This window comes from Brachypodium distachyon, chromosome 2 (assembly GCF_000005505.3).
Source record: "Brachypodium distachyon strain Bd21 chromosome 2, Brachypodium_distachyon_v3.0, whole genome shotgun sequence".
Taxonomy (NCBI): domain Eukaryota; kingdom Viridiplantae; phylum Streptophyta; class Magnoliopsida; order Poales; family Poaceae; genus Brachypodium; species Brachypodium distachyon.
Window position 1 is genome coordinate 20101623 of NC_016132.3, and position 17354 is coordinate 20118976.

The following is a 17354-nucleotide window of genomic DNA, read 5'->3' on the forward strand; positions in this document are numbered from 1 at the left end:
CACCGTTGGGCACTAGAGTGAAACTCGAAGTTGCAAAAATGACTAATTTATCTAAACAAAACACAACAAGCCAAAGGGGGTATGGCTGCTCTTATATAGTGTGGGAGGTGGAAGAAAGCTAGGTTTTCCTGATTCTAAGATGGACTGGGTTGTTACGTGGGCTTGGCTCATAAGAAGTGAAAGTGGCAGCCCAAGCATCTCTTCTCTTCCTACGACTTAAGTGGCTGCAGCTGTTAGTATGATCTCCAGCCGTGTGCGCTATATAAAGAGGTGGGGGCCCGGGGCCCGCACTACGAGGTTCGTCTGCATTCGTCACCAACCCCACCGACAAACCCCAACCGATCTAGGGTTTTGCGCGGAGGCGACGGGAAGCTCTGTCGATGCCGTCGTCCCTCGTTGTCATGTCGTCCCCCTCGGCCTCAAGCAGCCAAGGGGAAGGTACATTCCTCTTCTCTCTCTCTCTCTATCCCATACCAATCCCTAGATGATTTACAGAAACTCTAATCTACCGGAAGATCTACACCTAGAGATATCTAGGATTTCCATCAATGGTATCAGAGCATGAAGAGAGAAGTAGATCGGTCGAGTAGAAAAAGAAAAGAAGAAAAGCAAAAAAGAGACAAATCCTAACCCTAAAAGAGAAAAGAAAAACTTACCCAAGAGGTGGCGGCTGCCGCTGGTCGCCGTCGCCATGGCGCCGCCGATCGTTGTCGCAAGTGGGCTCACGCCGGGAAAGGGCAGCGCCGTTGACCGCTTGACGGCGACGCGCACACCTTCAGGTGCACGCGCGCGCCGGCAAGAGGCCAAGGCCGCCGCCGCGAGGGGAGAATCCCTGGACCCCGGCGAAAGGAGGGGGCGGGGCTCGCCGTCGCCGGCGCAGCGGCCGAAAGCCTCCCTGCCACCGCCACAAGAGAAGGCAAGAGGGGAAAACAAAAGGAGTTAGGGTTTGGGGGGTTTCGGCCGAAATGTTTTGACTCGGCCAAAATTCGCTCCCAACCGTCCGATTCGATCGGACGGCTGCCTGAGCCTGGCGTGGCTGCCCCTGCCTGGCGGGCCACATGCGCGAGGTGGGCCGTTGTCCGCGTGGGCCGCGGGCCGCGTTGAGTAAAGGAGCTAGCAGGCCGAGCCCGGGCGCGCAGTGGATGCGTGGCGGGGCCGTGGGCCGCGGGTGGCTAGCAAGCCGTTGGGCCAGTGTGAGCACGAACAGGCCTCGGGCCAGAAATGAGGCCGAGCGCGTGGCAGGCCGTGGGCCAGGCACTGTTTTGGGCACAAAAATAGTTTTATTTTTTTACAGAAGTATTCTTTTACAGTTTATGATAAGTTTTTGCACATTTTGGTATAACTTTTCTCCTATTCAATCTAAGCCACGAGATGTATGTTTTAGGAAATAGAAAAGTGCAAAATAATGCTTCTGAAAAGTATAAAGTTATGAATTTTATTCATCTTTTTTCCGCTGCAAATAGTTTAAAAGTATTGCTTAAATCTAAAGAACTTGGTTAAAAGTGTTTCATGACAATTGTGGTCCTGTTATTTTTCTTGACCAACAACATTAATAGCATGATCATGATTAATGGTTAATATGTGTATTTATTTCTATTTTCTGTCCAACGGTGATATAGATTAAATTGCACAAACAGTTGTATGTATTATTTTTGACCAACGTTGGATTAATGCATGCAATTGTGATTTCAGGAGGGTACTATTTGATGGGATGCATCAAGGACGTGCCAACTCTCAGGGGTGACAACTACACTGAGTGGAGAAAGAAAGTTGACCTGGCTTTCGTCTGTGCTGAGGTGGACTGGGTGGTTGACACTTCACAGCCACCAAAGCCGACAGAGCCAGTCAGGGATGATAAAGATGATGATGCTGCTTGGGGAAAAAAGAAGAGGGAGTATGCTCCATTGGAGATGTCATACACCCTCGAGAACAAAAAGTGGCTCACCGCCAACAAAAAGTGCATGGCTTTCATAAAGAACACAACTGAGCACGCTATTGTGGGCTCAATTGCAGAGTGTGCTTCCGTAGTGGAGTATCTTGAAAAGATAAAGAGCCAGTTCACTGGCTCTTCAAAGATATATGCTACCCAGCTACTAAAGCAACTGGTGACAGAAAAGTACACTGGAAGAAGACATGGCATAAGAGAGCATATCCTCAGGATGAGCAACATGGCAGCTAAGCTGAAACCCATGGATTCTGATCTAGAGATCAAGTCTGCAATGTTTGTTCATCTGGTTATGGCTTCACTGCTAAAAGAGTTTGACACTTTTGTTATCAACTACAACATGTAGCCAAAGCGATGGGATATTGAAAAGACAATAGTCATGTGTGTGCAAGAAGAGGACAGAATTAAATCCTCATATGGTAGTTCCCTGAACTATGTGAAGGATAACAAGATAAAGAACTTCAATCAAGGCAATCAAAATTCCCCCTTCAAAGCCACATGGTAAAGCTCCCATGCAACATCAGCATCAGCAAAAGTCTTTTCCAGAGGACAAAGATACATGCCTCCACTGCAAGAAGACTGGACATTGCCCAACATGGCTGAAGTCAATAATGGCAAAGAATGGTATAAACTCCATTTCTTTTGTAAATGAATCCTTGTATACACAAGTTTTGAAATCTACTTAGTGGATTGAATCTGGTGCAACTGTTCATGGTGCAAATTCTTTACATGGATTCCTTTCGACGCGGACTACGCAAAGAAACGAAAGATGCATTGAAGTTGCAAATGGAGTCCAAGCGGACGTTGAAGCTGTCAGCGACATCTCCTTGGAGCTTGCCGATAGATTCACGATTCTGCTTAGAGATGTTTTTTATGTTCCTTCATTGCACAGACACTTGATTAGTGTTTCACGTTTGGACAAAGTTGATTATGAATGTCATTTTGGACATGGCAAGTGTGCCATATGGTTTAATAATGATTGTGTGGGTGTTGCTTTCCTTCACAATGAGCTTTATTTATTATCCATACGTGAAAACGTATATTCTATGTGTAATGTGAATGAACATGTTGCCGCATCGGAGAAAGCACAAAAGAAAAAAAAGAGGACTCATGAATCATCAAAATTATGGCACCGTCGTTTAGGCCATATTTCGAGGGGGAGAATAGAAAGAATTTTTAAAACCGAAATTCTTCCTCCATTAGAGTTCTCAAAAATAGAGCAATGCATAGAGTGTGTTAAAGGAAAATATGTAAAACAAATCAAAAAGGGTGCAACACGTAGCGCCAGCACACTAGAAATTATTCACACTGACATTTGTGGACCATTTCATGTGAAAAATGTGGATGGTTATGATTCATTCATAACATTCACAGACGACTACTCCCGTTATGGTTACATTTATCTAATAAAAGAAATGTCAGAAGCGTTGGATAAATTTAAAATATTCAAGACTGAGGTTGAAAATCAGCATGATAAAAGAATAAAAATAGTAAGATCTGACCGTGGGGGGAGTACTACGGTCGACATACCCCATATGGCCAAGTCCCTGCACCTTTTGCAAGGTTCCTACAGGAGAATGGAATAGTTGCCCAATATTTAATGCTGAGCGAGCCTCAGCAAAATGGAGTAGCTGAAAGGCGTAACCGTACCCTTATGGATATGGTGCGCAGTATGATGAGTTATTCCACATTACCATTAGGATTGTGGATGGAGGCATTAAAAACCGCCATTCACATTCTCAATAGAGTACCAAGCAAGTCGGTGCCCAAAACACCGTACGAGCTGTGGACAGGCAGAGTGCCCTCTCTACAACACCTACGGGTGTGGGGAAGCCCTGCTGAGGGCAAATTATTTAACCCAAATATTACAAAATTGGATACCAAGACAGTAAGTTGCCATTTCATTGGCTATCTTAAAAGATCAAAAGGTTTTCGTTTCTACTGTCCAGACAGATACACAAAGTTTGTAGAAACAAGACACGCCGTCTTCTTAGAGGACGAAATGATGAGGGGGAGCACGGTAGCTCGAAAAGTTGATCTTGAGGAGAAGAGGGTGCATGCACCTAATCCGATGACTCAGGAGCCATTCTTTTCACTACCTGCTGTTGCCGCACCAACAATACCTGAGATTGTTGTGCCAACACCTGTTGCAACTCCACACATGTCAACAATGAGTGAACGTCCGGAACCTGTCCGTCAAGAGCCGACTCAACCCATTGTTGCACATGAAAGACAACTGCAGCAGCCACCTTCCGAAGATGCGCCGCAAGTAGAGACACAGAATGTGCTAGAAATTGAGGCCCCTAGAAGGTCTCAAAGAGTTAAAAGATCAGCCATTCCTAAAGATTATAAAGTTTATAATACAGGAAGAGTTCATATGGAGAATGATCCACTTCATATGAAGAAGGCATGAGTAGTTCTCACTCATCGAAGTGGCTGGAGGCCATGGAAAATGAGATAAAATCAATGAGTTCCAATGAAGTTTGGGACTTAGAAGAAATTCCTAAAGGAGCCAAAACGGTAGGCTATAAACGGGTCTACAAAACCAAATATGACTCTAGAGGGAATATAGAAAAATACAAAGCACGACTCGTGGCAAGAGGATTTACACAAAGAGATGGAATAGATTACAATGAGACATTTTCACCATTCTCATGCAAGGATTCCTTCAGAATAATAATGGCACTAGTGGCGCATTTTGATTTAGAGCTACATCAGATGGATGTAAAGACGACATTTCTAAACGGGGATTTAGAAGAAAAGGTCTGCATGAAACAACCCAAGGGTTTTATCATGGAAGGCAATGAAAACATGGGATGCCGCCTAAGGAAATCCATTTATGGATTAAAGCAAGCCTCTAGACAGTGGTATCTAAAATTGAATGAGACTATTAAGAAATTTGGGTTTAAAGAGAATGTTGAGGACAACTGCGTTTATACAAAGTTTAAAAGTGGGAAATACATTTTCCTAATTTTGTATGTGGATGATATCTTGCTTGCTAGTAGTGATGTCAGTCTATTACTAGAAACAGAGAAGTTCTTGTCCTCAAATTTTGATATGAAAGATCTTGGTGAGGCATCGTATGTTTTGGGCATAGAAATTCATCGAGATAGAAAAAATGAGGTTCTAGGACTATCGCAAAAGGCATATTTAGAAAAGATTCTAAAGAAATACAATATGCATGCGAGCAATGCCACACCTGCTCCTATAGTCAAGGGCGACAGTTATGGGAAATTTCAATGTCCCAAAAGCCAATATGAGATCGATCAAATGAAAACGGTTCCATATGCTTGGGCTGTTGGAAGCCTACAGTATGCACAAGTGTGCACACGCTCTGACTTAGCTTTTATCACTGGGGTACTCGGTAGATATCAAGAAAATCCAGGCATAGAGCACTGAAAAATGGTAAAGAAAGCATTGCGTTATGCGAAGGCACAAAAGACCTCATGCTAACATACAGAAGATCTGATTCTCTAGAAATAAAATGATATTCAGATGCAGATTTTGTAGGAGACAGAGATGATAGAAAATCCATGTCAGGATACGTATTCACTCTCGCAGGCGGGGCTATTTCGTGGAGAAGTTCCAAACAGTCAATAGTTGAATCATCCACGATGTACGCAGAATTTATAGGATGTTATGAAGCCACGGGGCAAGCGATATGGTTAAAGAAATTTATACCCGACTTGAAAGTGGTAGATTGTATTGACAAGCCACTAAAGATGTACTGCGACAACCAGCCCGCAATATTCTATACTCACAACAACAGGTCGAGTAATGCTACCAAACCAATAGAGATAAAGTATTATGTTGTGAAAAATAAAATCCAGGATCACACTATAAGTCTAAAGCATATAAGGACAAAAGGACATGCTTGCGGATCCGCTTACGAAAGACTTACCACCCAATGTGTGCAAGGAACACATAGCCGGCTTGGGTTTAAGGGAAAGCCTATGACTCCTGGATCAAGAAAGGCCCGAAAAGAAACATAATTTGTTTCAACACAGAAAGGTATATTGTAGCTGTCTGATTCTATCGGCAATTAAGCTGAGACGATGAAACATGCTCTACGTACTAATCGGTGGTGGAACGAGTAAAGCAAAAGGTATACAGTTAAAAGAAAGTTGAGATCAAGGGGGAGAATGTTAGAGTGATCTCCCAACCGTGTGGGCCCAACGACCCATCGGGACTAAATCTGACGCGTCCTGATCGGGGACGCCCAACCCAATATGGTTGGCGGGCCCCTGTCGCGCTGCGCTATATAAAGAGGTGGCGGGTCGGGCCACGCACTACGAGGTTCGTCTACGTTCGCCACCAACCCCAACGACAAACCCCAACCGATCTAGGGTTTTGCGCAGAGGCGCGGGAAGCTCCACCGCCGCCCTCGCCACCGTCCCTCGCCGTCATGTCGTCCACCTCGGCCTCAAGCAGCCAAGGGGGGAAGGTACATTCCTCTTCTCTCTCTCTCTCTCTCTCTCTCTCTCTCTCTCTCTCCCATACCAATCCCTAGATGATTCACAGAAACTCTAATCTACCGGAAGATCTACACCTAGAGATATCTAGGATTTCCATCAGCAGCTTCTCGTATTCTTGTTGAGGTTGGTTGCCGGCGGCGTGTCTTCAACATTGAACTAAATACAAATAAAATAAGAGGGGACTACTGATTTTCTACGTGGTTCTGCATATGCTCAACAAAACCGTTTTGGAGTTGGTTGTGAGTGGTGGTTCGATCACGGATTTCATGATGCACATGGAGAAACTGTTGGAAGGTTGCCGGTACGGGGTGAGGTCCAACCAAATCCCCCTGAAAGTCTCATTCTGTATCATAGATGGAATCATCATGCTCATCATCAACAATCTTGTTGTGCATGATCATACAAGCTGTCATCAGCTCAGTCATGATCTCCACCTTCCATGTTCTAGCAGGACGTCGAACAATATCCCAACGAGCTTGGAGCACACCAAATGTCCGTTCCACATCCTTCCTAGCACTCTCCTACTCTTTATCTAGACTTTTTTTCTCATTGAAGCCTGCGGATTGTATTAACAAATGTGGACCATTCAGGATAGATACCATCGGCTAGCTAGTACCCGTTGCTGTATGGGTTGCAATTGACCTCATAGTTGATTACTGGAGCTTCGCTTTTCGCAGCCTAGAGAATACCTAAGAGCATTGAAGCATGTTGATGTCATTATGAGAGCCCACCATGCCGAAGAAGGAGTGACAAATCCAAAGATCTTGTGATGCCACCTCCTCAAGTATGATGGCGCACCCTCCATCATGTCCTTTAGATTGCCCCTACCAGGCAAATGGACAGTTCTTTCACTCCCACTCAAGTACGAAGGTGCACCCTCCAGGTAACAAATTGTTTATATTAAGTCTAAAGACACAACCTATTACATGTATTATTTTGTCGTCGACTCTAAATAACGTGGAGAGTTAATGCCGACTCTACTATTGTGGATGTCCTACGAGAGCAAGGAGAAAAGAACAACAAACTGTTCAGACCTGGTTCAACGCTTTATTTACATCCAAAGACACTATCTATATCAATATCGAAGCTAAAGTAGTATAGCCAAACAAAGACAAACATAACCCCCTTTATTTGCCTCTCCGGATGTATAGAAGCCAGCGGAGAAAGGTGGGATGGAGGCCAAACATGACAGATCAAAGAGTTAGGAGGGAGAGGGACCACTTGCCATCTTGGTTACCAGTGCTGGAGTTCGTTCAGCTGCATTTCTACAAAATTGCTTAACCGTGAAAAGACAAGTGAAGCTCCAGAGAAAAATCGACATCTAGGGTGTCAATGAAGATCAATTACAAAATGTATTTTCATACTATCTTGATTTGACACTATATATGATGATACTTTTTTACTATGAGTTAGGTCAAATTTTAGAAAGTTCGAAAAGTAGCAAAATTATACGTTCGACAGAACGAATGGAGTATACGTTTGAGAAACCAGTGGACTATTTTTTTTTTACTTTGACTTTCGTGCAGCAAACAAAGCTCGAGGTAACGACAGAAAATAATCATATATTTTTATTTCCTTATGTAGGTGCAACTGTGAGACATAGCCTGCTAGGAGATGACACACGCCTCTGGGTTTAATCCCTCGAAGGATCAGGACCGGCCGCCGCTACCCTATGCTTGCAGTTTGGGTACCGGCACTCACAGACCCCTAGGTTGGGGAACGACCAATCACACCGCCCGTCGACGAAGCCGCGATCCCGACAGTGGCCCCTGCATTTGGCGGTCTTGCACCAGGCGAAAGACGAGGACGGTGTCCAACAGTCATCATAGTCGGTAAGTCCAAGCGCAGATGACACCAGGCCTGTAGATTCATGTTGAAAAATACATGGCATGTAGGGAATAAAGGTCAGAGATTTTTATTCTGGGTGCATGTGATGAGAGACTCCTTACATGCTTGCATAAAAAAGGGACATGTTTCTTGCCTGAATGCACTAGAAGTAGGCAGAGGATGAGGTTGGAAACCATTGACTTCCTTGTTAACCCCATCACTGAAATGTTTGAGAGAGGAGAGATGTACAACACCCGCAGATCTGTCAAGAGCGCGGAAACAATGGTGCTCTGTAGTGTGGAAGGAGGGTTTATTTGTACACTTTCTGCTAGGAAGAAGACAACACAAATAATATCTCTTCAAAGTTGAAAAATAAATGCTTGCGAGCACATATAATTGCTCAAATTAATAAGGGGAAATCAGTATTAAATGTGTGAAGGCAGTCGAGTAATCTGTGAAGATCCTCCATTCTGAAAAATAGATGTTACTAGTTAAAGTTGCTTAACTGAGAAGGAAGTCTGATATTCTTCTTTGACCAAAGCTTTAATTCGGTCCAGCATTGGTGGTGATCCGGCAAAAAAAACATGGTCACCTTAGTGATGTTTGTTTCTCAGAAGAATTGGACTGAAAGAAATATGAAGGTGTTCCAACCAACACATATATATCACTACTAGCAGGTATGCCCGCGCGTTGCTACGGGTCAACAAAATCACAAACTATTTATTTTTATTTTCTGTGTAGGCAATTCATGGCGCCGTCGAGGTCAGCATGCGGGTGTGGTGACGTCGGTTGTAAGACAGAGTAGGAGAAATCGTGAAAAAAACTGGAGAAAAAAAAATAACGGACAATGACATATTGGTTGTGAAATTAACCTACGACAACGACCATACCATCAACTCCAACCACCAATTCCAATTTAATATATTAGTATTGGTATAGATTAAGCCATGCATAATCTTTAAGCCACAGGTGGCTACTACGTCCCCAAACCCCCGCCCGCAAAAAACTAATCCCACGCAATCCCATCCCACGACGAGGAAACCACGCAAAAAAAACCCACGAAACGAAAAGGAGAAAAATCCGGATCCAACCGCGCCCTCCGCCATCGTTCCCATCTCAGCCGCCGCCCGCCCTCTGTCCTCGTGTGCTCCGGCGACCCGACCGCCGCGACCCAACCACCCGCTAGGGTTCCCCGGCTCTCCAATCTACATGGCCAGGGAAGACTACTACCTCGGTCGCCTGCCGGATTCGCCTGCCATGCCACAGAGCTCGCTGCGCCCGACCGTCATCGCCACCACGGTCTGGGTCTTCCTCTCCCTTTCGATCCCTTCCTCCTGTCTTCCCGATATGTGTTGGCGCGGAGCGCTTCCTCTGCTTCCTCTGCTGGATCCAACCGCCGTAGCGCTCGCCGCCCCGACCGGCAGGCCACCGCCGGCGGGGAGTTCTACAGTGGCCCGCTGCGCACACTGATGTGGCAGCTCTCCACTGTGTCCTCCACCAATACTTTATTATTAGTAAATTGCCAACATCAATTGTCATTCAATTTGTGTATGTCACAGTTGGTTTTTTGTTCTCTACCTGGCATGGATTCTGAATTGTTGGTTTATTGAGACTCGCGGTGCTAGGGTTGTTATTAAGTTTATGACTCCGTTGCAACGCACTTAACTATCACTATAGTAAGCGAGTTTGGAGAGGTCCTTTTGGAGGCGATGGCGTCCTGGTAGTACTCGTGGTTGTAGCGGACGGGGAAGAGCGCCATGTTGAGCTTCTTCAGCTGCATCACGTTCTTGTTCCGCTGGCCGTGGACGTCCGGGCGACGCCGACGCCACTTGATTAAAGATACTTTCGTTTTTTGTCATGGGCTCCTTGCCTCCCCTGTTCGCCGCTGCCTTGCGTGCCTGATTGCTTGCTTTGCTTGCGCATGTTTTTCGGTGAGAGACGCGTTGCGTTGTTGTGTTCATTAACGCAACACGATACGCATGATGCAGGATACATGCACGGGCGGGCACACGGCCAGAACCGGAGTGTGCGCGCAGTGAAGATATAACGAAAGAGATGGTGTTTACGCGTTAAGCAGTCCCGATCTAATCTATTCCTCCTATCCATAATACTCCTTTCTGTCAGGGATACCGTGCGATATGAAGCACTAATCACGAGTTTTGTACTAAATCTGCGATACTTATTATGGATTGGAGGAAGTAATATTTTATTAAGACAATAAAATTTGATTAGCATAACTTTATATTATTTCATCATGTAGCAACGGGTGGGACCGTGGGGCATACCCCGTAAAGAGTAAAGAGATGACACACGTTTGTCCCACACACTACTTCGGGTTTAATCCCTTGAAGGATCAGGAGCGGCTGCCGGTGCCGCTACCCTGCGGTTGCAGTTTGGATACCGACACTCACACACTCCTAGGTTGGGAAACGACCAATCACACCGTCCGTCGACGAAGCCATGGTCCCGACAGTGGGTCCTGCATTTGGCAGTCTTGCACCAAGCGAAAGATGGGGACTCTATCCAACAGTCATCGTCATTACCAAGCACATAGGTCACCGGGCCTGTAGATTCATGTAGATGGCATGCAAGGAACATTGGTCAGGTATTTTTGAGGTTGGCACACAGTGATGTGTCTGATGGGAGACAACTTACATGTTTGCATAAAGATACACATGATTCTTACCTGAATGCACTAGAAGTAGGCAGAGGATGAGGACGGAAACAATTTCCTTCCTTGTTAACACCATCGCTGGATTGTTTGAGAGAGAAGAGAGACGTATAACAACCTCAGATCAAGAGCGGCAGGACCAATGGTGTTTATAGTGTGGAAGGAGGGCTCATATCTTGACTTTCTGCTTAAATCATTATGGAAAATCATTATAGTATTGAATGTGGAAGGAGTGAGCAAACTTACAAACTTCCTTCTTTAGATTTGACAATTTACAAACTTCTTTCTTTAGCCATCAGATCGAACAAGATTTGCTCTGGTGGTCACCGTGTAATACTGATTTTCCATTAATGATTTAGGCATCATGTGAATGAGGCATATCCAATGAAAACTCTCATTCAGTACAAATTTAGAAACTTCCTTCTTTAGCCATCGGATATACGATGTGCAGTACAAATGAGAGGTGGGAATCAACCCCATCACTTAAACGCGATTTGCAGAAAACCCCCTACCCAAATCCACCTACAACACGATAGATGCAATCAGGAAAACACGATTCGCATCCGCCACTCGTCGTACCGCAGCTCAGTTGAGAAAATAATCTAATACTTCCTCCGTTCCTAAATACTTGTCGTGGTTTTAGTGCAAATGTCTCAAAATCCTTGGGAGTGTTTCTGGTGTCTTAATATTCTTGTAGACCTTTATAAACATGTGCGTTCCAATTTATATTAAATCCAACTCATACACCTCTAGTATGTAAAAATAATTTAATTGTGATTGAATTGGGAAAAACCGTAGGGGTTTTTTTTGTTGAGCGGGAAAAACCCCGTAAGAATTAGTTCTTTTACCTCCAAACTTTATGGACCGAGCCACCCCCAGAACAGCACAACAAATCCTCACAGTGCCTCTTCTTTTTCTTCGCCATTTTCCTTTTCCCCTTCTCAGTTTTACCGAACCAGCAGCAACACCCTATGCCTCCTCAGTTCTAAATCCCATCCAAACCCAAAGAATCAGGCCGTGCATAGTATCAGTTACACCATGTCCTTAGCTTCCTACGAATCCAAGGAATATCTATATGCATCATTCGCTGGTTATTAATTTAGCGGAGAGGAGACCAGGCTTCATCTTGTTCAAGATTGGCAACCAGCCCACCACTAGCTGATTTGGCGCCACAGGAGAACTAGATTTGCTGGCCGTGGAAGACGCGGCTGCCATCCATCGGCCATAACCTGGCTTGTCTTTCCGGTGAGCTCTCAAGTCTAAAGCACTATCTCTTGCTTGATTTGTGTTCCTATAGGCTAATGTCTATGAATCACGTATTCGACTGTTGCCTAAAAAAAATAACTTATTGGACTGCTGATTTTGCCCGCTGTCCACCGTACTCCGGCGGCCAGGATCAAAGCAGTTCAGTTATTTCCCTAAAGAAAAGCAGTTCAGTTATGGTTGCAGAGGTTTTCTGTATGCCTGCATGCATGTGCATGATAGTGGCTGTGCTTTGCTAAGTAATCGTGTAACACTAGTAACCAACAAAAAAATGATGTGAGAAACTCTCTATTTTCAAGTGGTTAGAAATCAAATCCTGGTATCATAATCCCACATGTGCATGCATTTCAAGTACTTCTAATTCTAAGTCACGGGCTCCTTTGCCTCCTCCGGTCGCCACTGCCTCGCGTACATGATTGCTTTGCTTTGAGCATGTTTTTCGGCGAGAGAGCGTTGCGTTGCTGTGTTCGCGAACCACTAATTGGAACTCGATGTCTTGGAAGAAGAAGGCCATGTATGAGGAAGGCCATGTGCAAGCAGTTCGAGGCCAACTACACCGACCACTAGGAGATGCGAGATGAAGAGCTAGGTCGCAAGTTGTGTGTAAAGGGGAGCAGCGCCGATGACCACAAAAGAAAAAAAACAGTGGAATTTCTCAAGAAAATAATTTAAAGACACAAAGGAAAATTGGCACTCGATCTATGTGCTCTACTAGTACTCCATATTCGGTAAAACCATCAACACTCTTCGCTCTATGTCACACCAGGTCAGCTTAGCTATGTACCGCACAACCCTGACAAATGATGAAAATTGTAAAGTAAGTAAATCCCATAGGGGGAGGCCGCACGTGGAAGAGGATTGAGTTGCCATGGAGGTATGGATAGGAGCGGGCAACGCATATAGAGAAAACTTTTGCTGGGCATGATCCAGGGTAAGAGAGCAAGGAGAAACAAATTGTTCCGTCCAGGTGGTTCAGCGCTACATTTATATCCAAAGACTATTGACCCCGGAGATGGGAGAGCGGGCGTTCCACTGGGTCAACACTTGTTGCCTCCGTGACTATTTTTGTTTTTTCTAGTCCTGTAAATATGCATTCGCTGCGAGAAATCCAAACAGCGCTCGGTGTTTTACAATTTTCGGGAGATTCCACCGTTGGATCACGACGAAATTTCACATTGTAGTGCTATACAAAATTCCGCACATTCTCACCGAAGGGATCGTCGAAATCTTTCTTGAGGAAGCGGGTAACGTGCGAACAATTTGGACGTTTGTGCTGTCTCGCAGGTACGCGAGAAATTCAAACAACACTCGGTATTTTTAAGTTTTCTGGAGATTCAACTGTCGGATCGCGACGAAATTTTACACTGTGTTGGTAGACAAAATTCCGCACAATCTCACCGAAGGGGTTGTCAAAATAATGATTGGATCAACGGGAAACATGCGAACAAGTCAGACATTCGTGGTGTTACGAACGGCCGCAAGGAATCCGAACAACACTTGGTGTTTTGGAGTTGGCCGGAGATTTCACCGTCGGATCGAGACGAAATTTCACACAATTTCGCACAATCTCACCGATGAAATTGTAGAAATAATATTTTAGGCTACAGATACTTTGCGAGAGAAGAAGGAGGCAGGAGAAAGAAAAAGATTAAGCAAAAGGAGAGCAAAAGGAAGTAAAAGAAAAAACGTTAAAAAACCATCCTACCCTTCTAAGTTTGGGAGGGGGGTTGTATTGAATTAGGCCTCACAACTTTTCCGTGCACCAAGCTCACCCAGAAGCTCGAGGTGCCAGCGGAAAATGAGCAATATGTTTTGTTAGTAGCAAACCTTTTAAAAATATTTATATTATTTCTTCATGTAGCAATGGATGGAACACGTTAATTAGGAGATGATACATGTCTATCACACGCACTACTCCGGGTTTAATCCCTTGAATGATCAGGACCGGCTGCCGTGTGCTTGCAGTTTGGATTCCGGCATTCACAGACTCCTAGGTCAGGAAACTTCCAATTACACCGCCCGTCGACGAAGCCGCGGTCTACACAATGACCCCTGCATTTGGCGGTCTTGCACCAGCCGAAATCCGGAGACGCTGTCCAACAATCATCGTTGTCAGCAAGCACCGGGCCTGCAGATTCATGTACATTGCATGCAGGGAACAATGGTAAGATATTTTTGAGGATGGCACTCAATGATGTCTGCGATGGGAGAGAGCTTACATGTTTGCATAAAAAAGACTCAAAAAGACATGATTCTTACCTGAATGCAGTAGAAGTACGCAGAGGATGAGGATGGAAACAATGGACACCTTTCTTGTTAACTCCATCGCTGAATTGTTTGAGAGAAGCAACCTCAGATCAAGAGCCGCGGCACCAATGGAGTATAGTGTGGAAGGAGGGCTTATCTCTTCACTTTCTGCTAGGAAGAAGGCAATACAGATATATATACTCCCTCCGTTCGGGTATAAATGGCCAATTTCTAAAATCCCGTTGATCAAGACAGGGCACGATCGAGGGAGAAAATGGTGCTTTAATCACCCCTTAATTTCCTCCCTTCCTTAATTGCCTCCTCCAATCAATCTCAAAGGCAACTACCGGGGAGAGAGGAATTAACTCGGAGGAGTGAGGAATTAACGGGACCATATAATATTTCCGATTGGAATTTGCAAGGAATTTAGGACAGTAAAACTGAGCCTCCTTCCTGCCCTCTCACGCTATCAACCCTATTGACCGTCGGATCTCGCCATGTTGACCTTCAAGCCGTCCGATCTAGGGCGCCTGTCCTCATGGGCCGCTGCTCCCGTAGAAAAATCGGCGTCACCCGGTTAACTGGGCTAAGACGGCATGTTATCTGGGCTGAGACGGCCTGCTAAGCATCAAATGTCTCTCACGGAACCCTAGCAGCTCTCCCTCCTCTACAACTGCAGTGCGGCTCTCTCGTACCCTTTCTCCTCCCACCTGCATCCTCCTTTCGTCTTCATGAAGTCAGATCCTGCCGGCAACAGGGGAGTCGGTGGAGGACTGTAGAAGGAGGAATAGGAGGCGACATAGGCAATGTGAAGTAGAGATAAATATCATAAGTAAGTATTGGTTAGAAGTAACCGCTACTACACGGGTACCAAGAATGAAGAGAGGATGACATGTGGGTCCATCAAAAAAGAGAAAGGAATAAGAAAAAAGAAAACATATTAAAAAGGGAAAAAAAAGTTAGTATCAACCACCATTGGAGATGCCCTAATAACTCCTGGCATGCTTGTCCGGCCGACCACACGTGATGCGCTGACGATCTGCCTAGGCAGCGTGCGGAGCAGTCAGTCGAAGGCTTCACGCACGCCCATCACGTCGCTTCTATGGGTTCTTGATCTCTAGTGAGACTTCAACGGCTCTACGGAGATCTCTGACGGGTCCCCTTTTTTCCTCCCAGACCCGGTTTTATTTTGACGATGAGGCTGCTCTTGCATCAACACGGGCAAGTTTGTGTCTGTCCTTTTGGCAGACTGCAGTGCACGGGTGTATATATATGGACGCCCATCGTTCATCCCGGCATTAATCAAAGCCGGGGACTGCCTAGTCATTGATAGCAAGCAGTGTATTACATCGTCCATTTTCGGATACATATGTATTAGATCTGGTCCTACACTCCTCCTGTTTCTTGATTACTGAAATTTTCCTTGTTTTACTCCCATTGTTTGGCCATCAAAGGCAAACAGAGCGGGGGGGGGGGGGGGGGGGGGGCGCCGCCCCCTAGCCTGATTTCTAGAATTTGGAAAACGGTAAATTCCATTTAAAAATAGAGCTTTTTTAATGGGATAAGTTGTATCACAAAATTCAAAGTAAACAAGACATAAATGCCCCACCCAGACATTCTCTTTGGAAATCGGTCGTTCCGCGTCAACTGTCGTGTGCACCCTTCTCCCCAATGTCTCCAGTCAACACCCCTAATCCAATACACCCCAGGTGTGCATGCGCATAAAAAAAACAACAATGATCTCAAATCCACATCTTAATTTTTACTCCGGACTGCAGGCGACGCCGCCGGTGATGTTCCGGCTTGTGGCGAAGCGGCATGTGGACTATATCCTCAAGGACAACCCGCTTTAATATGTTTTCTTTTTTCTTTTTTATATCCTCAAGGACATGTGGGTACCACCAACTGCAAATTAAGTAGTAGTAAAGATAATGTCTTTGTGCCATAGCCCGCCACCACGACACATTCTCGGCCGCCTCAAGCTCGCCATAACCCTAAGTGGCATGCTGTGGTTATGTCCAGGCCTCCTACAACCCTGCGCACAACCTTTGGCACGCTCGAGTGGATCCCCGTCTCCCCGGTCCGCCATCGCAAGCAATGGAAGGGCCACTATGACGCCGTGATCACGCCTCCGTGCCACCGATTCCGGCCTGCATCCGAGCTCCTCCACTGCCAGACTATTGATTCCGGACATCCTCAAGGTCGGTGTACTCCAGGTGTTCGACAAAATTGGGCCAAGGTACTTTTTTCTCTTCTTTCTTTCCCTAAAAAATCTTGTACAATGCAATTTACTAGAGTAGGATTGAATTAGGATGGTCCATGCTTTTGCAGATGCGCAAGGATAGAGATTCATTGTCAGAGGAGGAAGAGGAATGGGATGATGATGGGACAGAAGCAAAATAGGTACATTATATGTAGCCAATATTTTTTTACTAGGGTTTTTTTATTTCTGTGCCCCTCCTTTCTTAGCTGTACTCAGAAATACCCAGGCCTCATAACTGTGCTCGCTTCTACCCCTGCCTCCTTCGATGATTCCTCGCAAATGCCCTCACGGAGCACTTCCTAACGGTCAAGCCCCTTTGACCGTTTGCTTCCGACAGGTGGGCCGCAGGCAACGCTGACAGGTGGGCCCAAAGCGGCGTGCTGACGTGTGGGGCGACGAGGATGCAGCGCAAGCGGGCAGGGGCTTAACGGGTCCGGTGTCCTTACATGCAGGCCAGGACGCGGCATGACTGGTGGGGGCGGTCAGATGAGCTTACATGTGGGCCGACACCAGGAATGACAGGTGGGGGCGGGGGTCGACTTAGCTGACATGTGGGCCGACGCCAGGAATAACAGGTGGGGGTGGTCAAGGACTTTTGTTGACTAGGATTCGATTATGTTGCAGCTCTAGAACAAACTAATTAAGTCATCTCTATTGGAAATG

At 45.6% G+C, this 17354-nt stretch overlaps 1 protein-coding gene across 1 annotated transcript; it reads left to right on the forward strand.

The window, feature by feature from the left end:
* Positions 1-380: 380 nt before the first annotated feature.
* LOC100824175 lies at positions 381-2291 on the forward strand. Its single transcript, XM_010234893.1, has 2 exons — positions 381-438; positions 1693-2291. Exons 1-2 carry the CDS (start codon positions 381-383, stop codon positions 2289-2291), a joined length of 657 nt encoding a protein of 218 aa, XP_010233195.1.
* The last annotated feature ends 15063 nt before the right edge of the window (positions 2292-17354 follow it).